The sequence below is a fragment of the Corapipo altera genome, unplaced genomic scaffold, assembly GCF_003945725.1.
Source record: "Corapipo altera isolate COAL_440 unplaced genomic scaffold, ASM394572v1 1b, whole genome shotgun sequence".
Classification (NCBI taxonomy): Eukaryota; Metazoa; Chordata; class Aves; order Passeriformes; family Pipridae; genus Corapipo; species Corapipo altera.
The window spans coordinates 10645953-10673599 of NW_020884881.1; the positions used below are offsets into that span (position 1 = coordinate 10645953).

General features: G+C 41.2%; 1 protein-coding gene across 8 annotated transcripts in view; it reads left to right on the forward strand.

Moving 5' to 3' along the window:
* Positions 1-561: 561 nt before the first annotated feature.
* Positions 562-27647, forward strand: part of SLC26A5 (solute carrier family 26 member 5) — a 34407-nt gene continuing 7321 nt past the window's right edge. Inside the window, exons 1-14 of one of the 8 annotated variants that reach the window (XM_027639778.1) lie at positions 563-664; positions 1476-1567; positions 13651-13868; positions 15447-15586; positions 18369-18479; positions 19028-19191; positions 19690-19854; positions 21297-21449; positions 22668-22750; positions 22845-22992; positions 24727-24840; positions 25139-25216; positions 26625-26720; positions 27476-27582. In XM_027639778.1, coding sequence (XP_027495579.1) covers positions 13714-13868; positions 15447-15586; positions 18369-18479; positions 19028-19191; positions 19690-19854; positions 21297-21449; positions 22668-22750; positions 22845-22992; positions 24727-24840; positions 25139-25216; positions 26625-26720; positions 27476-27582 — 1514 coding nt within the window. In that variant the 5' untranslated portion in view covers positions 563-664; positions 1476-1567; positions 13651-13713. Of the gene's footprint in view, positions 665-1178; positions 1568-13100; positions 13386-13650; positions 13869-15446; positions 15587-18368; positions 18480-19027; positions 19192-19689; positions 19855-21296; positions 21450-22667; positions 22751-22844; positions 22993-24726; positions 24841-25138; positions 25217-26624; positions 26721-27475; positions 27583-27647 lie in introns of those variants that run through there. The other 7 variants (XM_027639777.1, XM_027639780.1, XR_003527118.1 and 4 more) reach the window with 7 other exon arrangements.

Below are 27647 nucleotides of genomic sequence, written 5' to 3' on the forward strand. Positions count from 1 at the left end.
GGGAGCAGCTGAGAGAGCTGGGGTTGTTTAATCTCCAGGAGGCTCAGAGGGAACCTACAACTCCCCGAAAGGAGGTTGTGGTGAGGTGGGGACCCGTCTCTTCCACTACGCCTGCAGTGAGAGGACCAAAGGAAACGGCCTTAAGCTGAGACAGGGGAGATTCAGATTAGGTATTAGGAAAAAAATTGTCACTGTAAGGGTGGGCAGGCATTGGAATAGGCTGCCCAGGGATGTGGTGGAGTCACCATCCCTGGAGGTGTTCAAGAGCTGTCCGGATCTGGTTCTGGATTAGTGGTTTACTGGTTACAGAAGTAGTGCTGGGTGAACTTGATGATCATAAAGGTCTCTTCCAACGACTCCATGCCCCAAAGAGGGCCTGGGGAGGACACCGCCGATGACACCGGGGGAGCAGGCGGGGCAGCGCCCGCGCAGGCCGCGCCGCCGGGAGCGCGCACGGCCCCGCGGCACCCTGGGACTCGTAGGCCGCGGCGGGGACGCGCCCGGCGGGGGCTGCAGGGGGGACTACGAGTCCCAGGTGCGCCCGCGCCCGCGGCCGCGGGGCGGGAGGAGGCGGAGGCCGGTGCCCGCCCGCACCCCTGGGCTCCTCACCTTGGAGCGGAGCGGCAGCTGGAGGAGCCGGGCTGGAGGGAGGTGGTGTCGGGAGGTGAGCGGAGCGCGGCCAGGCGTGAGCGCGGCGTGCGGGGACGGTGGTGGAGGGGTCCCTCCTGAGGGGATCCCACTCCCCCGTGAGCGGATCCCTCTCCCCCTCAGCGGGTCTCTGCTGAGGGACCGTGAGGAGCGTCGCTCGGGTCGGGCTGTCTCGGTGCCTGCGGCTCCAGCTTGGTCACCTCGGGGCGGGGGTGGCCTGGGGGTCTTGTCCCCACTCCTTTCGCCCCCTCACCCCAGCCGGCCCCGGGAGCCGCCGGAGCCCCGCGGGTGGCGGGAGCGGTGTTAGGGGCGGCGGGAGCGGTGTCAAAGGCGGCGGGAGCGGTGTTAGGGGCGCCGGGAGCGGTGTCAAAGGCGGCGGGAATGGTGTCAAAGGTGGCGGGAGTGGTGTTAGGGGCGCCGGGAGCGGTGTCAGGGGCGCCGGGGCATCCCAGGCCGGTCCGCGCCCCCTCAGCGCGGGGGCTCCCGGGCAGCGCCCGCGCCGCTGTAACTGTAGAACACGCGGAGCACCCAAGGGGAAACCAGGGGGAGGTTGAGAGATCAGTCATTTCCTCGTGGGGTGGCCGCGACCCTCCGGCTTCGCGCTGCGGGCTGTCGGTTTGGGTCGGAGCGACGACTCTCCCGAGAAGTCTTGTAACAACAAGAAATAACTGCTTTGCACTTTATTGCACCAGCTTCAACCCAAAGATCTTCGAAACCTTTCCCAAACCTCGGTTGAGCTATTCCCTCCATCACCACCACCCCCCGGCCCGCCTCCTGCCCTTCCAGTTTTCAGTCACAGAACAAGATTTTGCCTTTCCTTCTGTCAGTGTTTTTCAAGTTCTGGTTCGCGAACTGTGGGAACATTTTGAACTCCTTACAAGGGATCAGTGAAGGCAACTGGGAAAAGCCAGCCAGAAAAGTAAGTAGGCTTAAAATTTGCTGTGTTCATGCCCATGCTGCTATTCCAAAACTTTGAATTGTCTGAACATTGAAATATGGTTGAAAGCTGTTCTCAGGATGCTTTGAAATTTCAGATAAGCCAGGCAGCTGCAAGCGTTTAGAGGTAGTCCAGTAGTAAGGAAAAGGAAAAAACATTAGATTACTGCAATTATTTCTGCTGATGATTCCGCAGAATATACGTTCATAATTTTTCACATCTATTTCAGTAACACAATTGTACAGCATTGGATGTGGATGACTGACAGCAAGGGTGTGGGCACTGGAATTTTTTTGCCTGAAGGTTTCACAAAGGAAGACTAAAATCTGCAAACAGACATTTAAAATGTCTTTTACTAAATGTGCAGTAAAAGGTATTTTGGGTTAACAGGTGTCTTGATTTATATTACAGAATTTTCATAAGTAAGATGCTGCTTTACTAACCACTGTAGAAATAGAAAAGCTAAGGTAATTACTGTACAGTTTCAGAAGCAAGCACGTGCAGGTGACTTGCACTGAATTAACCCTGTGGGGATCAGCTCTTACCTTCCTCAAGGGGTAGTAATCACACTTCAAAATACTTGGTTTATGGCAGTGCTAAGCCTTCCTAAGACACAATAGACATTCCAGTTCTGCATTTAGCAGTATTTCCAAAGTGAAGTATTCTGTCAGTTGTCTTGCACTGTATTGTGAAACATCTCTGAAATAGGATGTGGAAAAGGTATAGGGAGAGATTTCACACATGCAAAGCTGCTGTTGATAGCTGATAAAGCATATTCATTTGCAATAGCATTTACCTCCTTCTACAGGCTTGAGGGTATTTAATTCAGCAATCTCGTCCTGAAAGCTTCATGACATTTTAGAGTATATTTGTGGGGGGAGCTGGGACAATATTGGGTTATATCTGGAATTAGATTTCACTGAAGGAAAGCTCTAAGTCCAGTAAGAAAAAAACCCTGCTGCTACTTCCACGCCTGGATTCTGATCGGTAAACTGTACTTTCTCTGTTTGAGTAATCTGTATGGGGCTGATATGGCTTCTTATTTATACTGTAGAAACTCTGGGCAGGGTAACAGTTTTTTTAAAGGCTGAGAGGCCTAGAAAATGGTGACATTTTTAGCCTCTGCCACAAACTGAGCCCTGTTTTCTAAGCTGAGTGCTTACTGAAATGCTCTATTGGGTTCAGCCGTCAGCTCTTAAAACTTGGAGCACTAAACAGCCACTGAGTCTTGCCTTTTGTTTGTAATTTCTAGTCCATTACTGTAGTTCAGATCAGTTTTTCATAGGTATAGTAGTCTGTCCACCAGAATGCGATGCTTTTAGAACTTAAATACAAAACCTCGTGGAAAGTTGGTTATTATTTAATGTGATGCTAAAATCTCGCAGTACTGAGGCACAGGTCTGGCATGTGGCTGCAGTACAGTTGTTCTTTTGCTATCAACTTGATAAAGAAGAACTGAACATGTGTTTATCTGCTCTATTATTGTAGTATAGACAGACCATTATTGTCTTAAACTACTATTTATTTGGGCTGTAACTGTAGCCTGTGTAAATGTGACCAAGGCTTCTGTGCAGCCAGTGAATTGCCCAGAGAAGCACAGAGTCCTTTGAGCTCTGCTGCCTCTCTTGGTCTGTATCTGATGACCTGCTGACTGCTATTTTTTTTCTATTTTATCACTGATATAATTTTTCCATAAGAACTCATTTTCTGAGTCATGTGTTTTTCTGTCTGGATCATTTTCTAGATTTGCAGCTTTTAGCAGAAGATGACCGTGCTGAAGCTAAAACCCTCAAGTTCTAATTAGCTTATTGAGTTCCCAGTTAAGTTTAATGAATTAAACACCTGCCTTATTCTGATGAGTTTCTTTCCCTAGATCTGTCAGCCAGCAGAATGTTGTCCTGCTAGATCCTATCTCCAGATAGTCCTTCTTGATTGTTTTTCTAATATGGCTACAAGATGTGCCATTGCTGTTATTTTATAACTAGTTATCTGTAGCTTTTTGCTGCTCAGGAGTATAAGCAGCAGTGAAGTGCAGATCTTGTAGTTATTTTCCATGTGCCCAGGTAATGAGAAAGCTATAGACAATGTCAGGTGACATTTTCTCTTGGGTCCGAAGATATGGCTGTAAGTTTGTGCAGGCAGTTGAATGAGTTTTGTAAGTCAGTTGCCTTTACAGGATTTAGATTTCATTTATGGTTGTAAGAGTACACATGAATCACTGGCCTGTGCAGAAATTTGGAGTACTGTTCTCAAAGACTTGCATTAGCTATTTCTATTATTTTGTGGAAGACCTCCCATGTGACAAACAATAGTGTGATTGCCTTCTTGGAAGTTTTTTTACAGTGAATCTGTATTTTTACTGCCTGAGTGGAATCTTTTTCTCTAGCCTTCACTGAGAACTTCCCAGTTTTGCACAAGTGGTGGATCAAGTTTTACTGCTCTGCTTTGGCTGTTGCATACCATTTTGTGTGTCCAGTGTTGTTTGTGTTCTTGTGTTGCTGAGAGTTACTGGGGGTTTTTTTTAGCTAATTAATAGATTATAATCTGTTAATTGAAAACCTGAGATTCTGACACATAGACTGGGCTAGAGCTATGGTCAAATTGCACATTTTCATTTATTTAATGGAAATCAGGTTCTGAGGCAGGGCTGGTACTTTTGAGAACTCCTCAAAAATACTCTCATAACTAACCTCTCATCCAAGGTCAGATGGGGCTTTGTGCAACCTGGTCTAGTGGAAGGTCTCTTTGCCCATGGCAGAGGGGTTAAAACTGGATAATCTTTAAGGTCCCTTCCAACTCAAGTCATTCTATGATTCTAAAGCACAGACAGAATTTTTCAATGCAAATAAAAGATTGCAGTGTTTGTTTAAAACGTCCTTGGTGGAGTTCAGTCTAGTAGGGCCAGATCAATTAAGCTCAATTAAGGATTGAGCTGAGTAGGCATTAACAAAATTTTGATTTGAGACACCTGGAGCAGAATTCAAAACTCCATATACCATCTAGGAGAAAACTTGGGCTGCTACTCAGAGGTGCCCACTGGAGCTGCCTATTCCTCAGTTCTCACAGAGCTCTGCTAACCTCAGGCATATCTGAAGTTACATCAGCAACAAAGCTACAGATCTTTCATAGATGCAGGCATCTGTAATATCTTCTCTGAATACAGAAGTTTTGCTACTGCTGTTGTAACTTCATGGCATAACATCATTCAAGTGCTTTCACAGAGAAAGCTAGACCTGAGTTAATTTACCACTTTAGCATGTTGGCATCTAACTAGGCATCTCCTGCTTTACCAGGATCCTGCTATAGCTTTGTAGTTTTGACATAACGTTGTTTTCTAAGCCTTCCCTATTTCTTTCAGGTTTACTATTTCTTTAACCTTCTGTCTCTGATCCATTGCGTTTTTCGTTTTGAAATTTTGCACTATACTTCTTTTTTTCTTGTTTTCAGTTCTGCATTATAGTGTCTGGATTTGTTTCTCTGCCAGTTTCACGTTTAAAAGAAAACTTAAAACCTTTATTTTCACCATGACATTGCAATGCTATAGATGGTGCTTCATTTATGTCCAGATAGCTGAACAGGTGACCTGAGCATTTAACTAACTACAGATGTAGTGAGTCTGATTTTTCTTTTTCTCTGCTTTCTGATGACGTTTGTTTCTTTTACATATGTGTTCCTGAGAAAGAAAGGTTCTTGCAAGAAGAAGTCATAAGAAAATTACTCAATGAACCTTTCTTCAGCAGTAAAACTGGAATATAAATTTACAATCCCATACTAAACCCTCTCTTCTTCCCTCTCCTCAACCCACTCATTTTGTCCTGTGACCACACTGTGTTTTACTATCCTTCGGCTTCCTCTCTGACTTGAGAGGTTTGCACTGTAAACACGATGACTGAAATAATTTTGGTTATAAATAACGACCTTCTATTTTTTTTTGTTGTTTATTTTTAGCTTGATGCAGCACTTGAGAGGCTAGTGATGTGTGTAAACAAGGTTCATGAAGCAGACACATAGGGGAGAACTCTGTTGGTGCCTTTTCTGCAGGTGGGAGTGTGTCACAGAATCATGTGACTTCTCCCTTCTGCACAGACACTTGTTTCATGTCTGCGTGTTCCACTTGGCCTCAGAAGTTGAGCCAGCTGCTAGAGATCATTGGTGCACTGAGATCACATGAAGTATAGAAATTATTCTGGCTGAATTTGATGTGTGTGCATTATCTTGGTTTATGTTCTCTCCTGTGATCAACTGGAGCTTTGTGCTGAAGACTGTTCCAACAAACTTTTTGGCAGTAGATTATCTCTGGAAAAATGAAACTGGCTAATGATTACCTGTCTCTGGGGTGGTGAACATTCTTATCAGTCTGCTTAAGCACAGCAAAGGGGTCATCAGCCGTGATGCCGTTCTGATTAACTTCTCTGATTCGCTGTCAGTTGCTACGGCTTTTGACAAGGGGAACGAGGATGGCAGTTCAGACCCAAGGTCGCTGAAGTCACAAAAAGCAGGAATAGGAATGATCATGCTACCATGGGTTCTCGTGGTTGTCAATGTGTTTGCACTGGAAACAGAAGCCATCGCTTATCTATATCTCAGAGGAAAGGAGACCAGTGTTCTGCTGCTCAAAGTGCTCCAAGTGTTTGTCATGTGGAATTGGTTAAACAGCTCAATCATCATAATAGGTTTCTAAAACATTCTCTTGTTGAAAACAAACATAAGATTGCTGGTTGATAAGAGATACCGTTTAGATACTGATGAATTCATTAGTCCATGGAGTAAATCTTTGGAGGCTAAAGTATTTCTTAGCAAGGAACATGAAATATAAATTATCCCTTATCAGTTACATAAATTTTTTTTTATATTTAGAAATATATATGTCTGATTTGTTAACATTTTGAGAGACACCTCACATGTTATTATTGTGCTCTTTTCAGTGGATATGATCAGTTTATTAGAGGAAAATATATCATACTGAATCTAACAGGCTGAGGAAAGTGAGGCTGCTGCTCCATATCCCCAGATCCAGCCAGGCTTAAGGCTGAAGATGTATTCCCCATAAACACACACACACAGAACAAATGTACACAACATATTTACATTTAGACGTGGCAAGTCATGCAGATGAGACAGGCAACACCTACCTCGTGTCCCCCCCCCCCCTCTGGCATTTCTTAGATTAGGATTTACACAAGGAAAATTCTGTTTGTTACACAAGTTATTTCTAAATATGAGGAGTTTTACATGAAAGCTTCAGGTCTAGATAATCCAGTCCAAGAAAACTAGAAGAACACTTTCCTTATGACCTCACCCAGGCATTTTACACCTTTGTGCTTATTTTAAAAACCAAAAGTTCGTACATATGACTCAAGGTGAAAAGTGGAAGGGTATAGGGCACTGGGGAATGAGGCCAGAGAGGAAAGAAAGAAATGAGCAAATGTGGTTCCTAAAATCACCTGGGTTTGTGTCTCGCCTCTTCAGACAGTAGGAACAGACCTTGCAACAACTCTGCTTTTCAGTGTACATTTGGCAGAACATATTTTGCCTGGAGTGGCAGTATTTCCACCAACTCTTTGGGTGATGGCAATCACCTGTATTTGTAAGCTTAAAGATACAAATAGACTTTGCAGCTCATGATCAAACATGGAATTTCCTGGCCCAGGACACACTATAACACAGTACTAGTACTGTCCATCTGTGCTTTTCCATTACTTAAAGCAACTCTGTGCTTAGCTACCAGAAGAAAAGTTTTCTGCTCTTTTAAAAACAGGCAAGACAAGATCTGCCACTGACTCTCCTCTGTTACATTAGGTGGTTCAGATGCATTCAGGTTAAACATACGAGGTTAAGAGCTAAAGGGCCTGTTAAAGCTGCAGTAGTCACACAGTACAACATTCTTCATGCCTCCAGCTTCTTTTTTTTTTAATCCCCACAGTTGCATTTTGAATCTAAGGAACAGCAGCGAAATCATCATCCCTATAAATTTTATGACTGCACTCTTGATTCATGTGAATTGGATCAAAAATTATTGTCCTCTGCAAGAATCAGTGCAGATGGCTTGACAGTCCTCCTTTATCAGCTAAGATTGGGAAGAGAAAGTACTAAATTATTAGTGAGAGTGTTATAAATTCATGTTTGCTTCACCTTTTTTTTTTTCTCTAACACCTTCAATTTGATAATAGCAGTAAAGACATGACAGGCCTTTATCGGTCAGATAAAGAATTGCCAACTCATAAGTCTTTTGCATACAGCTTTTAACTACTTCAGCTCAATTCTTATCTGGCTGATAAGAGTAATGGCAGTGTTTCTTACAGTTTTTTAACTTCATTCTTGCCATGAAGTTTAAAGGTCGTTCGAGAGCAGTATTGCTCTATCCACCATTGCCTGTCTCTTTCCTTTGGATAAAGATCTGTGAGTTTTCAGAAATCATAGTGGTAAGCTTTGTCTTCATGTCTTCTTTTACTCTTCCTCAAGCATTCTGGGAGTAAAGGGCAAGGCTGAGTTTCTGAGCCTTTTGTCCTACTGCAAACACTTGGAGAGATACTTCAACCAGTCCTGAAATGCTGCTGTTTTGCTACTCTGTGGACAATGTGTATCATCTGTTGTAAACACAAACATCTCAATCTTTGCTCAGTGTATGCTTTTGCAAAAGAGATGGATGATATTAAAGACTTTAATCTTTATTGTATTACCTACAGCTTAGCATCTAAGGTTGCCATTGAAGTACGTGCTTATGGAAGGCTGTTAAGATGAAGTTGGTGACATGACATGGAATACAGAACACGATATATCCAGCAATAGTAATGGGGTAGATTTAGGACCTCTTTTAATGGTGTACAGTTTATTCTCTGTGTTCTAGTATCCACTGTGAACTATAGCTAAAGACAAGTTCCTATTCTGTCTTCCCTCAAGTTTACTTTTGTGTTAGCTGATTCTCATGATTCAGTGCAGTGTAACGTCTTTGTTCAAACAAACCCAGAAATGTTCAATCTACGGTTTAAAAACCTTCAACATGACTGGTGAAACTTGGGTTGTGACCTCAGGTAGCATTTCAAACTAACACCACCACCTGGTTAACTGCTTTAGAGTTGAGTTTTGTTCAGTTAGTCAAATACACCTGTATTTATTTTACCATGAAAAACAGAGGCAGGACAAAACTGTTGTTCTGTATATGCTCATAGTACCTGGAAGAATTGAAGCATTTGTACAGAACTGGAGATCTCAAGACCTCTCCATGTCTAGATTTACATTACAAACTCATGTGGCTCTTCCAAATATTAACTGATCTCCTTGAAGTTTAACAAACTCAAATGTGGAAATTCAGGACCTGAATTTCCTGTCTGGGGTTAGCAGGGCACTGTCTTATGTTGCTGTGTCTTGGAGCAGAAAGAAGGCGGGGTGCATGTTTTTAAAACCTTGACTAGAAACGTTTAGATATTATATTCTTATTTTATTGGAGAAGTTTGACCAAAAACAAGCCTCTGAACTGATTTGGTTTGTGTCTTTTGCATGCAGCTGTAGTTTTCATTTGTTCTGATTTGTTTGAGTTGGTTTCCTGTTTAAGGCTGATTAAAATTGTTTCTTCATCTGTAAATAAGGCCAATGTTGCCAGAACACACCAATTAATTACCAGAAAAGATAGATTCCATGTGAATAATGATATAAGGGACCATTGTGGAATCATAGAGTGGTTGAGGTTTGAAGGGACCTCTGGAGATCATAGATTACAACCTCCCTGCTTAAGCAGAGTCACCTAGTCCAGGTCACCCAAAACCATGTCCAGTCATGTTATGAACATCTCCAAGGTTGGAAACTCCACAACCTCTGTGGGACACCTGTTCCAGTGTTTGGTCATGCTTGCACTAATTTTTTTCCTCGTGTTTAAACTGAATTTTTTGTATCTCAGTTTGTGCCCATTGCTGTACCAGGTATTTATATCCACTGATATGATTTCCCCATCCCCTCTTCACCTCTCCAAGCTGAACAATCCCAGCTTTCTCAGCCACTCCTACTATGTTGGATGCTCCAATTTCTTAGTCATCTTTGTGTCCCTTTGCTGCATCCTTTCCAGGATGCCCATGTCTTTCCTGCACTGGGGAGCCCAGAACTTGACCCAGCACTCCACGTGTGCCTCTCCCGTGCTGCAGAGAGGGGAATAATCACCCCCCAACCTACTGCTATCCCTGCAAACGGCAACTGCTGTCCTCCTTTGCCAAAAGGACACATTGCTGGCTTATGTTCAAATTTGTTGTCCAGCAGGACCCACAGGTCTCTTCCTGCACAGCCGCTTTCCAGATGATTGATTCCCCAGCATTTACTGTTTCATTGGGCAGTTTCTCCCAAATGCAGGACTTTGTGCTTCCCTGTGTTGTACTTCATGTTGTACTTCACTGCTCATGTCTCCAGCTCATCAAGGTACCTCTCTGCATGACAGTGTAACCAGCTGGTACATCCACTGCTCTCTTCAGTTTTGTGTCATCTACAAGCTTGCTGAAGGTGTAATCTGTCATATCATCTGGGTCATTAATGAATATATTAAATGATACTGGCCCAAGGTATCAACTCCTGAGATACCCTAGTAGTGATGGACCTCCAGCTGGACTTCTTGCTGCTGATCATAACCCTTTGAACCTGGCAGTTCAACCAGGTTTCTGTCCACCTCACTGTCTGTTGAGCTAACCCATACTTCGTCATCTTGTCCTTGAGGATGCTATGGGAGAATTAAGTCATACAAAGCCTTGGAAAACAGAAGATAAAGAATATCACTGATGTTCCCTTTTCTACCAAACAAGTCATCTTATCGTAAAAGGCTATCAAGTTGAAGAGACATGACTTTTTCCTTCATAGATCCATGCTGACTACTCTCAATCATCTTCTGGTCCTTAACATATTTGAAACTTGTTTACCGGGTTACTTGTTTCATCACCTTCCCAGAGATCAATATAAGGCTGACCAGCCTCTAGTTCCTTAGGTCCTTTTTCTTACCAGTCTTGAAATTCAGAGTGCCATTGGCTTTCTTCCAGTCCTTAGGAACCTCCCCAGTTGTCATGACCTTTTCAAAAATAGTCAAGAGTGGCCTTGCAGAGGCAGTGGCCAGCTTCCTCATGGGTGTGTCCTTTCAGGTCCCATGGACTTGTGTATGTCCCATTTTGTTAAATGTTCACTTACCCAATCCTTTTGCGTTGATTGAATGTCTCCTTGCTCCAGACTTTATCACTGCTCTCAGGGGCTGGGATTGTTGGAGGCTGACCTTACCAGTAAAGAATGAGGCAGAGTTCATCTTTCACCATGTATTTTGTCACCTTTATAGGAGAGGGCCCAATTTTCTATAGACTTTCTCTAGCTGCTGGTATATCTGTAGAAGCCCTTCTAGTTTCTATTCGTATCCTTCAGATTCAGTTCCAGGTGGATTTTTGCTTTCCTAACCCTGTCCCTGCATGCTTTAAGTGTCTCTATTCTTCCTGCATCATCTGTCCTTGCTGCCACCTCATATGCTTCTTTTTCATCTGTGAGTTTTGTCAGGAGCTCCTTGTTCATCTGCATAGGCCTCCTACCATTCTTGCTTGAATTCATGTTACTTGGGACGGTCCATTCTTGAGCCTGGAAGAGGTAATCCTTGAAAATCAGCCAGTCCTCCAGGAGCCTTCTCTTCAGGACTATATCCAATGGGATTCTTCTAAAGCAGGTCCCTGAACAGGCTAAACTCTGCTCTCTTGAAGTCTGGGATTATAAGCCTGCTGCATGTGTTGTTTCTCTCAGGATTCTGAACTCCACCATCTCATGGTCACTGCAGACAAGGCTGCTCTCAGACTTCACATTGCTGACTAGTTTTTCCCTGCTTATAAGTATCATGCCCAACAGAGCATATCTCATGTCAGGTCCTCCATCACCCGTGGCAGGAAGCACATCACTGCACCCCAGAAGGTTCCTGGGTTGACTGTGCCCCACTCCACTGTGCTGCCCTTCCAGCAGACACGAAAGTGGTTAAAGTGTCAGCATCACTGGGCAGAAGCTAATACACCGGGATTCATGGATAGCACATTGTCTGTGACAGGGCAAGATGGGAAGTAGGAAGTGCTATTTGTGGGTAGGTAGACGCTGACATGGAAGAAAAGTGCTGTATATGTTAGTGGCCACACATACATCTTGGTGTGAACAGCATTGCTGTAAATATGAAAATGTGATAATATGGAGGTGAGAAAAAAGCCAGGGGGAGGTTTGGATGGAAATTGCTGGTAAAACAATCCTACTCTACTGTTGACTGGATCTAAGTCTACAGGTAGGAAGAAAAAAAAATTGTAATTCTAAAAGTTACAATTTGCTAACACAAAAAAAACAATCCACAACTTCCTCCTGAGGAGAAGAAGAGGGGCAGACACTGATCTCTTCTCTGTGGTGACTAGTGGCAGAACACAAGGGAATGGCCTGAAGTTGTGTCAGGGGAGGTTTAGGTCGGATAGTAGAAAAAGATTCTTCACTCAGAGGGTGATTGGGTGCTGGAACAGGCTCCCCATGGAAGTGGTCACAGCACCAAGCCTGAGTTCAAGAAATGTTTGGACAATCCCCTCAGGCACATAGTGTGATTCTTGGGGATGGTCCTGTGTAGGGCTAAGAGGTGGACTTGATCCTTGTAGGTCCCTTCCACTTTAGTATATTCTGTGATTCTGTAATTCACAAAATATCATTCAGGCTTCTTGATGAACTGAAACTGTGGAAAGATGTAAAAGAAGCCTCAGGAGTACAAAGGGGTACTTGATATGATATTGTTCTTACAATATCTAAAACAAGTTTTATATGTTTCACATAATAAAGACTGTGGTGTAAATAAAAAAAATTATAATTTTAGTAAAAATATCCTTTTATGACTGACAGTGTAGGGAAAATGTTGCTTAAATAATACTGGAAAATGAAGAGATGCTGTGTCTGTCCTAGGAGATAGAGACCAGAAAGAGTGGAAAATTCCAGCAGCTTCATCAGTCTGCAGGCTTAGATAGCAATATCGATATTTTGCTGCTGCTCGGACTGTATTTGCTGAATCAGAACATTGGACCAATCATGGTTAGCTTTGTCTGAGTGTTTAGATAGCAATTTGTTTAATTTCTGCATGGTAACCTTTTCCTAGGAAAGTATTGATGTACAGCTAAAAACTGAACACCCCTGGGTGAGCTCCCTTGGGTGAAGGCAAACACATGCTTAAGTGACTTGCTGGACTTGAGCCCAAGGGCCTTGTTCATGATTATGGCTCTGTTTCCTGTTGTACTCACGTTCTGTCATCAAATGTAGCACTAGCCAAGCATCTCTGCTTAACGATACAGCAGCCCTGTCATTTTGCTCATAATTTGGAGTTATGTTTCTTGCCCAGTATTTCTAGAAGCAGCCAACACGGGGCAAAGGAATTAGCAGCGTGTCTCCTAAATATGTTAAGATGTTGATGGCACTGAATCAGACAGACCAATAGGTCTTTACAAACCTTCTGGCTAGTTTTAAAATTGTGCACGTCTACTGATTCCTGTTTTCATGGGTGCAGACTGAGAACAGCAGTAAGTGGCACATCCATTGAAATCATAATTGTTCAAAAGTAGTGAATTGTGCATCCTTGAGATGCTCTCTGGAAAAAGAAGCCTCTGAAACTGAGGAAAAAACAGGTGGATGAATGCAGGAAGCAACTGAACTATCTGGAAGAAAGAAGTGGGTTTCTCAGTGTTAAAATCTGAGTTCTGCCTTTTGGAGATGGATATGCCAGTGTGTGAGTACTCAGCAATAATGTCCCTCCAACAGTGATGTATTCTTTAAAAACTGAGGGAAAATCCAGGTAAGCATGAATACAAACTTCCAACTTTGTTTCAGCTATTATTTACAGAGTAATGAATGCAAAACTTTCTTTACCCAAGAGAAGCACAAATTAATGGCTTCCATATACTAAAGACTGCGCGTGGTTTATTTTCTTACTGCTGTTGCAGACTATTCAGTTAGACTGTAGTCACAGTTCTTGTCTCTAGCTTGTCAAAATACATTATTTGAAAGGAAATGCCAAATCTGATGTTAAAAAAGCAACCAAACTTCAATTTTGTCTTCAGTCAGGTTTTTCAGTGAAGTCTGTGGAACTGTTCTTCCTTGACTCCTGCTGTGTGAGATCAGCTATGGAACACGCTCAAGAACATGAAGCATGTCCTGAACAAACTCAGAGGTATTGTGTAGAGAGACCAATATATAACCAAGAGCTCTTGCAAGGACAGCTGCACAGGCGACAAAGAACACCTCAGACTTTAAAGCAGAAGATTGCACATTCTTGTCGGTAGGGTTTTGTCTTTATTTTATTGATTAGAAATACTCTAATTCTTAATTGATGCATGCACATAGCTGATAATCTCTTCAAAGAAACCTAAAAGATAAAAACACTAATTCTACTTTGATTATTCAGCAAAACTGTGAGGGAGTTGTTGTATATGTGCTTTTAATGTTAATGCGTAACTATATTAGAAAATGTTGGATACATTAGTTGAATTGGCTTCATCAAAGTGCAAAGGGAAAATATGCCTCATAGGAATGTGAAGTATTGGTCAAATCACATGACATGAATTCATAAGACCCAGAGAAATAGCTGTCCTTTTTACGTGGAAATACTTACAGCCAAATTTGTGCTTCACATGAGCCTTTCACAGAAGAAGAACGCTGAAGTATGACAGCTGTGTAGAAATCTAAATTATAAGTCTAATAAGGTCTTACTAAAGGCATTCTGTAGCTTTCAATTAATTGCCTTGGAGTCTTAACTATCATTTGGTTAGACATGAAATGTCTTTAATTGTATTTCTCTTGCTCCGTGGTACCAGAGAATAGTGAAACTTGCTCTAGTTAAGTTCTCATTAGCTTTATGTTTATCCATGCTTCATTTGCAGAGTTTATTCAATTTGTTGCTCAAACTTATCTGTCCTGAATAACAAATATGTGGATCAAAATGCTCCTGACCCATGACTTCTTGTGATACAGTTGCTTAACCATGGAGCAGTGTGGATGACTCTAGTTCCTCTCTCACTTGTAGCAACAAGCTTCTTCACTGTGCAATTTAGTCCCATGAGAATTTAGAAATGCTGACAAATCTCTGCAAGTCCCTTGCAATTCCCCAAGACAGAAAAGCATTTGTACAATCCAGTGTTATGTTTTTACCCAAGGTTAAACTTACCACAGTAAGTATGATGCATAGCAGTACTGGATACAGATATTTGTTTCCTGGCTTTATTCATTTGTCCCGAGTCAGGGTTTCAAAAGGTTGCTAACTCTGCTAAGAGCCACAGCTTCAGTACCTTTCCTTTCCAGAGGAAAAAGGGTTATGTTCTCAAATAGCCTTAAAGGCAGCCTGTCAGTGCTAGCAGCAATAGTAACAAGTACTAGTTAAATTAATAGATTCAGGTTTTTTAAAGCATAATGATCTAAAATGTTATAATCAAACAAGTATAAAGCACGCAAATAGTAAATGGGAGAAAGCACTGCAAAGTACTCTGATGAGTGAAAGCCACTATCAGAAAGCAAGTTATCCTTGGGGGATTTTTACTGGGAATGATCTCAGCAAAAAGTGTTGTGTAACTGTTCAGTTGTGCATGGGCTGGAACAGTTTCACTTCCCACTGACCTGCAGCCTCTCAAGACTGTCATTCTCTTCTCCAGTTCCATAAAGTTTGTGAATGGCACCAACATGTGATTAAGTGCTAAATTAACTGGAGGCATAGTTGTTTGTGCTTAAGCTTGTCCAGAAATAAATGTCATCAGGAGCCTGAGCCTGCCTTTAATGAAGCTGTTTTCCTGCTAAGAGTGAAAGACAATTTTTTTCAACCTGTTTGTCTCCTGCTAGTGTCTTTCTTTCTGCTTTGTATTTTCAGTTGTACTTCTAAGAAAGCCAAGTCTCATCTTTACAGTTTCTTACCGATTTTAAAATGGCTTCCTCGTTACCCAGTGAAGAAATACTTATTAGGAGACATTATCTCAGGTGTAAGCACTGGAGTTATGCAGCTTCCTCAAGGTGAGTGTACCTCTGGATTTAATTATCCCTTCTTTGCTTTTTCTGTGTGTGCTTTTATGGTAGTGCTTGGCTCCCTGAACCAGGTGCTCCTGAGAACAAGATGTGTATCTCAGGTGTGTGTGGAGACCAGTATGGCATTCTCAGACCAGCCCATCATGATGATTCCCTTAAAACTGCAAGTCAGTGATATGCAGCAAGCTCTGAAAGAAGCTTCCTCTCTGATCCATACCCACAGCTCTCAGTGACAGGACAACTTCTCACAGTTTGTGTGTGTCTAAAGTTTTGCAGAATGTACCCAATTAGGTACTGATCTCATCCTCCTGCAGGTCGTAGCAGATTTCCTACAGAGGGGAGCAATGTCTAACAGACCTATAGAGAATGTTTCAGGAGAGCAACTGCTGTAAAGTAACCAAACTAAATTCAACCAGAGAAGAACATGCAAGAATTCAAAGACTTATCCCTCTTTTTCTCTTAAGGCTAGAAGCTGGAACCATAGTAGTGGGCAGTGATTTACATGGTGGAAATAAATCAAAAGTGTCTTCTATGGAAGACAAAGAGAAAGCCAATGTTCACCATTCTGTTCTTGGTACGTGGACCAGTGGAATTAAGCATATATAAGTTTACTTGTGTCTTGACTTATTTCACATTTGCACCTTGCTTGTTCCACTGTAGGTTGAGGAAGGTCTGAAAAATTAATCTGTAAATCCAAGAAGCCTAGATTTTAGTAGGTGGTAACTCAGTAAAACAGTGAAATAACTTAGTCTATGTGGTTCATTTATTTCTGTAGCTTCCTGGTTTTGTGTAAATTTTATAATTAAGGTTATTTTTTTTTACATGCATGTAAGCATCAACTTATCTTAAACTGATAACTGGTTAACTGTCAGGGAAATCTGTCATCTACTAGACACAAACATTACCAGTTGAATACTGAAACAAAATTTAGGTCATGACCAGATAAGGACACTAAAATTTAAGTGGTCAGCAGTGAACTTTATACTTAATTTTGTGACTCTATTTTAAAGTAAACATTATTCATTTGATGACTGCAAACATGCCCTTAAACTGCTCCTAATCTTTCCCTTTCTAAAAAGACAAAAGTTGAACTTTTATTTTTCTGGAATGGATGTAATTAAAGCAGGCATGAATTCAAAGAATACTGGGAATTATTCCAGACAGAACTACAGTGACCACGGTGTTTAAGCCATGACCTCTTATCAGGTCAATATCTTTTTTAGTTCCTTGGCACTGACAGCCTTTAAAAATGCCAGTACAAATGAAAGAAAAGGAATAAAAGAGTATTCATATCAGGAACTGCACATGGACCCACCCTCCCAGTTTTGAGACCGCTGATTTTCAGATCTGGTCACTTGTACTGTCAAGTTCAGCATCATGTTAAAGGCCAGGCTGTTACAGTACTGGCTGTTTTGATGATACTGTTGTCATGGGGGTAGCCCTTGGGGCAGAGAATATATGTGGGATGAGTTTCAGAAGTACATAATGAAAAGCTCATTGGTGCAAGACAATAAATGGTACCCTCAGTCCAGTTCTAGTAGGAATATGAACTCTTGGCTAGGACTCAGACATTGCTTAGGGCATGAGCAAGGCCCTATCTATGAGTTATTACACTGAACAAGAACATGTGGATCCCTGCACAAGGGATCCTGACAGAAGATCCCTTCCTAGTTTAGTTCTTTTGTTTTAACCTGATGCTTTGTCTCCCAATTTAAATTAATGGGGAGAGGTGTTTATGGGTATCACTGGCTCTCCATGGTGGGTGAACCTTTGCTTCCTTTTGCAATTGTACTGGGCTATTGAGCCTTTTGGTGCTAACTTGGACTAGTCTGAGCACACAATTTCCTCAGGTCTTACCAGCCTGCATTTGTGAAGGTGCAGAAGAACCAGGCCAGGCCAGGATACAAGGTTTTCTCCTTGAGGCCCATTTGTTCTGTTGTGGTGTCTTAATTATCATTAACACAAGCTTGTAGAACTATGGATTTTGCTGGAACTGCTTGGGACAGTCACATGTCATATCACATGTGTCCCTCCCTGGTGTCCCTTAGAGCTGTTGTTCCGTTGCTGTGCTTGCCAGTCCCCCCTGCAAATAGGAACAGTGTGGATTGAACTTCCACTGCATGGAACTGGGCAGGGCTTAATGACAAAAAGGACTTCATTTTTGACAGGGGTACCAGGGTACCAGGCTGCATAATCTCTATGACCTTACAGATTGTCAGAAATGGTTTTACATTTTGAAGTATGTTTTCTGGAAACAAATTGTTATGTCATCCCAGTCATTTTGTGGTGAGGGAGGAGGGAAGTGTTTAATCAGTTATAGGTTACCATGAACATCATGGCTGATCAGAAGAAGAGGAGAAAATCAAACACGTCCTGCTGGTTATGGGGATTTGGGTGTTTCTAATCACAGTCTTTGGCAGATGAAAACAAAAGCAACAAAAATTGTTTGTTGGCTGTTAAGAAGTACTTTCTCCCACAAAGGCAAAACAGTGAGTGCCCAGGTGCACAGATGTACACGCAAACACTCACACCTGCAGTGCCTGTAATTAGAGACTTTGGTTTCCTGACTCAACCCATCGTGTTTCTAGGCACTACCCTAGAGTATTATGCTCATTAAAGAATATTCCCTGCAAGACCTCCTGTTTTTTTAAACCTGTGACAAGTCACTAGATTTCCTATTGAGTTCAGTTATAATAGGCTTAAATCCCTTTGCTTCACATGGTTTCTTCATGTTGTTTGCTTAACATACATGTTTGTGTCTGTTTTCTAGGTTTAGCCTATGCTTTGCTGGCAGCTGTTCCCCCAGTATTTGGCCTATATTCTTCATTTTATCCTGTTTTTCTATATACCTTTTTTGGAACGTCCAAGCACATATCAATAGGTATATCTGTATGGATAGCTGAAAGTCTGTGTGTGTGTGTGTGTGTGTTTAATAAAGTTGTAAAAAATAAAATTGGAGAAATAGAAAGTGTAGTTATTTTCCATAAATTTAAATTTAAGCAAATAGGAGAAACTCAAATGTGTCAAACATAAGCAGTACTTTTTATTGTTAATTTATCCGCTCCAATTGGAAAGGAATGTAAGAGCATCTTTTATCAGATTAGATCTAGAAATGTGAGCTCCTGACCTATAATTTCATCGCTGCAATCAATTGTCTGTATGGCCAGGATGAATCTTTAATTTGCATAGTAGAAACTGAGATGGAAAAAAAAATGATGGTATTTACTTACTGCAGAGGTGTGTATTCACCATCTAACTAGCCTTAATGGTGCTAAGTACTGGAGCAGATTTGGGGATTAAAAAGAACATTATTTAGGTAGAAAATTCTATTTTAGTTTAATTCCACACATCTCTTAATAAGAACCACTCCTTAGAAAAAAGAAATTGCCAGGATTTTAGCTAATTATTTTCCTCTCCCTCTTATTTCAGGCACCTTTGCTGTGGTTAGTATGATGGTTGGTGGTGTTGCTGTGAGAGAAGTGCCCGATGAAATGATTTCTCTGGACTATAATTCTACTAATGTTACAGATGCTAGGGATACCAAAAGGGTGCAGGTAGCCGTGACTGTCGCCTTTCTTTCAGGAATTATCCAGGTATGTACTCACAGTTTGCTGTAAGGGCAAGTTCAGGTGCTGCTGCTACTGCTGGATCATGGTGGATCCCCTGTCAATAGACTTGTGCTTCTGCACTGCCCTGTGTGGAGCACAGGCTGCCTCATAACAGGAATGGGGAGGGATACATTGGAGGCAGGGCTTTGGCACCTTGCTGGGCTGGGAAAATACAGGATCCTCTCCCCTTTCTTTTTTTCCTATCTCATCAGAAAAACTTAACCTGATGTTCTCTAATCTGTCCCTAAATGCACATATGTTTGTCCATAAACCAATACATATGTTTACTCATTTCACACATTGCACCTGCCAGTGGCGTGGAAGATTCTGTGCACTGATGGCTGCTTACTGAACTGTGGCTTTAGAAAAGTTCAGGTTTGGGCATTGAGGAAAGAAGTGGTGTCCTGTGCCCTGTGTGCTATATTAGGGTTGATGTTCAGGCTACATGGGAGTCACATGGCTAATACTTCTCTTCTACATTAGTTGTGTTTAGGTTTCCTTCGATTTGGATTTGTGGCCATCTATCTAACGGAGCCTCTGGTGCGAGGATTTACTACTGCAGCTGCAGTTCATGTCTTTACTTCTCAATTAAAATATTTCCTTGGCATCAAGACTAGCAGATATAGTGGACCCCTCTCAGTTGTATATGTGAGTGTCTACATTTACTAAACATGCAAATTCTGCTTTGTCTGGATCTAGTACTTAGGCTCGTTCCTGGTCTTTTTATTATATTGCCACTAAACAGAATAATGCTTCAGTATTGAAAACTGGGTGTGAAGTCTTTAAGTGCCATAGCAATATGTGAATATCTGAAAGTGCAACTCAAGTGTGACTTCACAGATCAGCACGATCTGAGATGGGCAGATTTTAGGATTCTGCTGAATGTAGTTTTATGATATGAACAGATAATTGTTCATTGAAGTAAGTCTCTTGTACACTGGGGGAAATTGTGCTACTGAAGTGCTTCACTGTAGACCAGGCATGTTTTGCAGAGCTAGGAAATAGGATTCTCAGAACTTTTCCACTCCTGAGTGGAAGAGAAGGGAAGATCTGAGATGTCTGTGAAAACCTAAGCCTTTGAGCAGACTGATGGCTGAGCAATAATGCAGCTTTAGGATTTCCACTACATGTAGGCTATAGAAAATACTTTGTGGAAATCTTTTGGTATATTTGTGCAGATATAACAAACCTTCTGGAAACAAGTCTGCATTAATGATTAATTCCAAAATTTGCTGTTTAGTTCACTTATCTGAGAACCAGACACACTAATTGCCAAACAAATAGGAGGAAAGATTTACATTCAAGACGTATACTACCAGGACATCTTGAATGTGTAATATCCTGACAGCTGCTGTGATTTTCCATCTGCTTAAAGAAGAGTATGTTCATCTTCTTTCAAAGACTTCTTCAGAGGTCATTTATTTGTTTGTTTATTTGTTTGTTTTAATGCAGGAGAAGAAGGAGGAGTGATTGGTATGGGGAATCATTTACCCTCTAGCAGCTTGGGTGTACCAGCAAGCCTTCTTTTCTAACATCCTTTTAATAGTGTTTTCAATTAAAATGTATTTGGAATAATGGCCAGTTCAGCAGTGTTGCAGGATCACTGTTATTTAATCATATTGTTATGGTAACCTCAGTGGTTGTATCAGCAGCTTTATTGTTTTAGAACAGTTTATGCAGCTCTAAGTAGATGTGACTTGCCAAAGAATATTTTAAGGTATTAAAAGGAGTTTGCGTTTATTGCTTTCAGGTAGCTGCCAATGTGAAATATGTGTGAAAATGTTGAGGATAAGAGACATGACTGAGACTTTTTCCTCCTTTATAGTTTTTTCTCCAAATTTTTGCCCCCTCTGGGGGTGCAAAAAGACTGATGTTGTAAATGATTGCAAGTACATCTCTCTCACTGAGATGCTCTGGTCTTCTGTGTCTTGTGGGAACAATGGGAATTTTGGTGAGGCACTGGTTCACTGTGGTTATAAATGCAGAATAAAACCAAGGCAAAAGTGCTGTGTAATTTGCTCATTTGTGGCAAACCTCCATGAAGATTATATTTCCTTAGGAATAATTATGATGCTTCTGTTGTGTTGCAGAGCATAGCTGCTGTGCTTTCAAATATAACAATGACCAATATTGCTGCCTTGATTGTTGGATCATCGTGCATTGTTCTGTTGCTGATTGGCAAGGAAATCAATGACCGGTTTAAGAAGAAGCTCCCGGTTCCTATTCCTATGGAGATCATTGTGGTAAGCCAGTTGTGAACTTCTGTGGCTAAATTATGTAGCTTTTCTAAAGCCGTGGAAACTATCTCATGTTCTGTCATATCTTACTGAGCTTGAGAGTAACTTCTGTGGAACATAATTCGTTTGAGCCTTGATCCAGTCGAAGGTTTGGATACTCTTAAAATTAAGGATGGCGTGGCCAGATGGTAGGCATAAAGTCCCAAAGAAGAACTGAAAAGCAGTTGAAATACCCACAGTCCTCTATGGCAATGAGGTAGATATGTTTGTTGTAAAACCCTCTCTATCCAGGAGTTTGGGCACCTGAATGAGTCTCTAAAAGACAGACCTCTGAGAAGCATTTCCCACTTGGGAGTCCAAGAGCTCAGAAACCCCTCCTGAAGGAAGGTGCTTCTAGATGCCTGTTCAGAGGTTCTGCAGGGCTTGCTCACTTTTTGAAATGCAGTAGTAGAAAGAAGAACAGGAACCAGCAGGGCTTACTACTTAACCTTCCTTTCCCTGCTTCTGAGACTGGTAACTGACTGCAGCACTGATTCTGTTTCAAACAACTATTCTAAAATACATGGATAAAGCAGACTATCTTAATACACATAAAGCCTATGTCTCAGACAACCTTTCACCTTTAAAAGGGATTGGATTTAAAAATTAGTTCCTGGATAACTAGAGCTCTCAAACAACCTGCACAAAATGGAGTCAAGAAAGGGAATAACTGAAGGCACAAAGAAAAGGGATGCTGGTGAGACAAGAGAGAGGTGGTGTAATAGAGTATTGCTTGATAGTAAGGCAGTAACACAGTGATATTAGACATGTTCCTTTCTCTGCTGGTGCATCAGTTCTCTTTATAGATAGCAGGCTGTGCACATAAAAATAAGGCAGTGCACACAGGCATGAATGTCCTTGCATTTAATTTTTCCAAAATGCTAATCTGCCTGAGCTTGGCTCAGGCAAAGGGAATTCGAGTGATTCAGATCATACCATAGCATGTTCCATTTAACTGTTTCCAAAAAAAACTTTATAAAATCAGGATGAGTTGGATGTGATGGATGGAAAATCGTGATGATTCCTCCTTTTTATATGCTTTTTTAGCCTCTAACTCTTAAAAAACTGATTGACAAATAAATGTAATCCCTTGTATGTGTTACTCATAATCAGCTAACCTTCATATTTCTTCAGGTGGCTTTACTTCTCTTTAGACAATGTTTACATGTGTTTGTGGATTTTTAGGTCATTATTGGCACAGGAGTTTCAGCTGGAATGAATCTGAATAAGTCATACAAAGTTGATGTTGTTGGGAATATTCCTCAAGGGTAGGGATGATACATTCTTATCAAAACTATACCTTTTCTGTATTACATATAGTTTTTATTATATTAACTTCTAATCATTTATTTCATCTCCAAGGTTACGTGCACCAGCAGTTCCCGAGATTCAGCTCATCCCAGCAATATTTGTGGATGCAGTAGCAATAGCAATAGTTGGATTTTCAATGGCTGTATCAATGGCCAAGATCTTTGCCCTTAAACATGGTTACACCATCGATGGGAATCAGGTAAAAGCAGTGAGGTTGCTTTGTTGGGAATTCTCAGTAGCACCTTTGTGACGTAGTTGAAGTAGAGTGGGATAATGGCAAAAATGTTTTGTTTTGTTTTTTTTTTTAATGGTGGAGTTGTGTCAGGCTTTTGGCCTACACATTTAAAGGCCAGTAATTATTTTAAGTTCTTCTGACTGTGTTTAAATAACTAATTTCACTTTTAGCTTCATTTTGGGAAAGTTGTTTCTGTTACACTTGGACATGTGCATGGATATTAATTGTTGGGACAGACATTACTTGACTTCACTGTCCTGTTGGACATTTTCTCTGCTGTCTGTAACAGAACAAAGCATGGAGTTCCCATGTGATAAATACAGAGCCTTATGTGTCAAAGAACTATTGTCTAGGGTTTAGAAATTCCAATGAAGTTTTATAGTTTCTTCTTATTCCTATCCATTGCAAATGGGCAAATTGTCATTTTCTGGGGCAGCAATCGACCCTGTCCATTACTTAGCGTTCTGATCATGGTTTGAGTAACAAGGACTATATTTAGGGACTCCCTAAATCTAAAATGATATCTCACGTACTCTGTCCTTCCTGTGCAATTTAGAATAAATATTGCAGTTGGATTATTGGTCAATACCATTGTGGTGTCAAGGAAGACAAAGAGTTCATATGCTGTAACACATTTCCTAGAGCACACATCTGACGCAGCACAGATCAGCTCTTCCCCCTTCTCAAAATTACTGTCTTCCACTGAGAGTAAATGGACTTTAAATGACTTTTACCTGCAGAGTTCTACATCTGATCAGATGCATCTCATCCTTAATGTCCTTATTCTCAGTTACCCAAAGAGAGAAGAGGACAAATCTGTGGCTGCATGAATGGAATCTGCTCTATTTATGTTAAAGTAATCATCACTGACCTGAGTTAAGCATCTAGATCTTTTCCTCAGGAGGTGCCAGATGCTGCTTCTCCTGTGTGTTAAACTGTAGAACTCCTTGTCGCAGTATGCAGTGCATGCAAAGTGTTTAAATGAATCAAAAAAGGATTTTCAAATGCAAAGAGAAAAACTGATTGAGAACTATTGAAAATGTATGACGCAAACCAGTCACAAATAATAAGACGCAGAGTAGCCTGGGGAGGCTTTGTTACACGCAAATCATTTCTTAGGCATCAGAAACACAGTGCTGAGGTAGATGGAACTCTGATCTTACTCATGGTAGTAGTTCTTACGTGAGATCTTCCTGATGAAGCAGTGGACACACGCTGGGATTTTTTCATGTAGAGCAGTGGATTACCAACCATGGAAACATAAGCAAGGCTGCTTGTGGTCTTAAACACATAGTTTAGGGTGGGAAGCAAAGAATAGTTTTTGCATGAGAAACCATTTTCCATGTATATTCAGGGTTAAATTTCAAATTCTCCCCACGTTGAAGGAATCCTTAAACCAAGCAATGCTGTTATTCATTTTCGTTTTCAGACTGATTGATTCCTGTAACATTTAGGGATGGAAAATGTCTCCCATATTTCATCAGAGATTTTATTTAACAGATGATTTAACATGCATCAACTTCTGTGTGTGAGAACCACAAGTATAAGGTGCAATTAGGTTGCTTATTCTCAACAATGAAGTTGCTAGAAAGCACTGTAAATAAGATGTGGTTGTTAATATGTATTGATAGCTCCAGCTGTGTACAGCTGCATGGTATGACTGCCTCTGAGTTCTTTTTGCTCTATTGTTGAACACAGGAACTTATTGCCTTGGGAATATGCAATTCTGTGGGGTCGTTTTTCCAAACCTTTTCAGTCACCTGCTCAATGTCTCGGAGTCTTGTTCAGGAAAGCACTGGTGGAAGAACTCAGGTATGTTAAACCCAAATTTTGTGCAAAACAAAGTTTGCTTTCTGGAGCTCCAAAACTAAAGTCTGAAGCTTAGCTAGATAACTGTATTTCTGGGCCAGAATAAATAACTGGAGTTTCCCCCGTTTCAAATCCAGACTTGGCCAAGATAGAAAGCTAGAAACAGCTAAAATCTGTGAACTGAGAGAGAGAATCAAAAGTCATTTGAACAACCAGCCTTATTGAAAGCACAAGGGATAGCTAATCAGTAATATTGCCCCTTAAGGGCACTTATAAATAATTTCTGGCTTCTTTTGTTCAGATTGCAGGTGCTCTCTCTTCAATTATGGTTCTGTTGGTACTTGTGGCTGTTGGATACCTCTTTGAACCTCTTCCACAGGTAAGGGTGTTTTGGATGTTAGGCATTGCATTGTCAGTGAACAGAGTCCCATGAGTATTGCTTAAACTAGAGATTTTAGGAGGGTTAATAAGCAACATATTTAGCCTGTGATCCAGAGCCTTTAAATTTTGTATGCATTTTTGCTGTAAGTTAGCCTGGAAATAAACAATGTTTTGAAAGATCCAGCATGCTTTTTTTTGGGGTTTTTTTTTTTAATATTGGATACCCTGGACTCTGTCTTTAGGAGATAAAGATGATACCTTCAAGCAATTCCCCTTTAAAATTGTTTAGGTTGGAAAAGACCTTTAAGATCATTGAGTCCAGCTGTTAACCCAGAACTGCCAAGTCCACCACTGAATCATGTCCCCAAGTGCATATCTACATGTCTTTTAAGTACCTTCAGGGATGGTGACTCAACCACTTCCTGGGTAGCCTATTCCAATGCTTGACAACCATTTCCATGAAGAATTTTTATCCAGTCTAAACCTCTCATCCTGTCAGTTTTTACTTGGGAAAAGAGTTCACCTTGCTACACCTTCCTTTCAGGTAGTTGTAGAGAGCGATAATATCACTCCTGAGCCTTCTTTTCTCCAGGCTAAACACCCCCAGCTCCCTCAGCTGCTCCTCATCAGACTTGTGCTCCAGACTCTTCACCAGCTCCATTGCTGTTCTCTGGCCACGCTCCAGCATCTCAAAGTCTTTTTTGTAATGAGGGGCCCAAAACTCAACACGGAATTTGAGGTGCAGCCTCACCAGTGCCAAGTACAGGGGGATGGTCACTGCCCTGGTCCTGCTGGCCACATTTGATTGCAGCATAGGAGCTCTAGATTGATGTTAAAAACTTAAAACTAATAGCTTGGCCAGCAGAGGGTTGGTGCTGGGTTCAGCATTATGAGTTGGTTTTGCTGCACTTGTAGTTGTTTGTATAAAAATATTTTTATGTGAATAAGTACAATCTGACTTTAAAAAAAAAATTTGTTTCTGGTGACGTGCAAAGGATGGTACACAATTCCTGTTTCATTTTATAGAAGTTGGACCTTGAGTTACACCTATGTGACTGTTGCAGTTGTTTCAGTATATTGTAGAGAAACTTGAAACTGAGATTACAGTCTACTGCTTCAGGCACTATAAGTGTAGCAGCATGGAGCATAGGCATATGTGATTTGTCTTGCTGGGAAAGAGTAAATCAAACTGTACTGAACTAGTTTGCCATTTCTGCAGCTGCAGTAAAAGCATATGTCCACTGAACTGTTTGAAAAGTTGTGGGTTTTTAAATAGAACTTCTGTTCAGTGGACTTATATCAGTTGTACAAAGCATAGAAATACAGTTATTTGTGATACTTTGAAGTTCTTATTTGTCATTGGGTTTATATTGCTTCTGAAAATTGCATTTGTGTGTTGTTCTTAGACAGTGCTGGCAGCAATTGTCATGGTGAACCTGAAAGGAATGTTTAAACAGTTTGGAGATGTCACACACTTCTGGAGAACCAGTAAGATTGAACTGGTGAGTAATGCACAGCTCAGTGCCTGTATTCCACTACATTACATTTGTTGCTACTCCCAAAACAGGGTAGAAACTTATCAAGGAATTACAAATTGGTGTTGCCTTGCAGATGACATTAAGACATGATGCTGTAAGTACCCTGGAGAGTGATCTGTTGCAGACAAGAATATTTTTGTTGTTCAACAGTCTTGTAACTCAGGTCAGAAGTAGTTTGGTTGCAGTAAAAGCAAAGCTCTGGCAGTGTTGCTATAGGAACTGCACTGAAGGCTGTGGGAATGTCTGAGGAGAGTCTGAAAAACAGAGTAACAAAGAAAACTACTTGAGGGTGTTTGCCATCTTTTAAGGTGAACCAAAAACCTGGCTGGAGTGAGACAGAATTAAGAGCGCATTGGAGGGAACATTTTGGTGGCATTTTTCTCCTGGACTGATGAAACTAAGTGAGACACTACTTGTGGGCCTTGAATATTTATTTTTTTAATCCTGAGGTATTTGGAGTCTGATGGTAGCACAGGATTCCTTGGAGAACAGGAGTTAAGGCATTAATATGACAGTTTGTCAGATGTTACTTTGGAGCACCTTGAGCCTTTATGCCCTTCTGAAAGGTTAAGGCAATTCCAGTCTGCTCTCATGATGGATTACACTGTAGCCTGTTCCTGAACACAAGTGATATGTGGGTTTTGAGGTTGGATTATGCTATTGTTTTTGTTGTTAACAGGAAAGGATGCATAATAATTCAGACCTTCTCTTTGTTTTAGGCCATCTGGGTGGTAGCTTTTGTGGCTTCTCTTTTCCTGGGACTAGACTATGGTTTGCTTACTGCAGTAACGTTTGCAATGATAACCGTTATTTACAGAACACAAAGGTCAGATTTCTTCTTTATCAAAATTAGTGTTTGCTGATCCTCTGTGTGCTTTTGTTTTTTTAAGG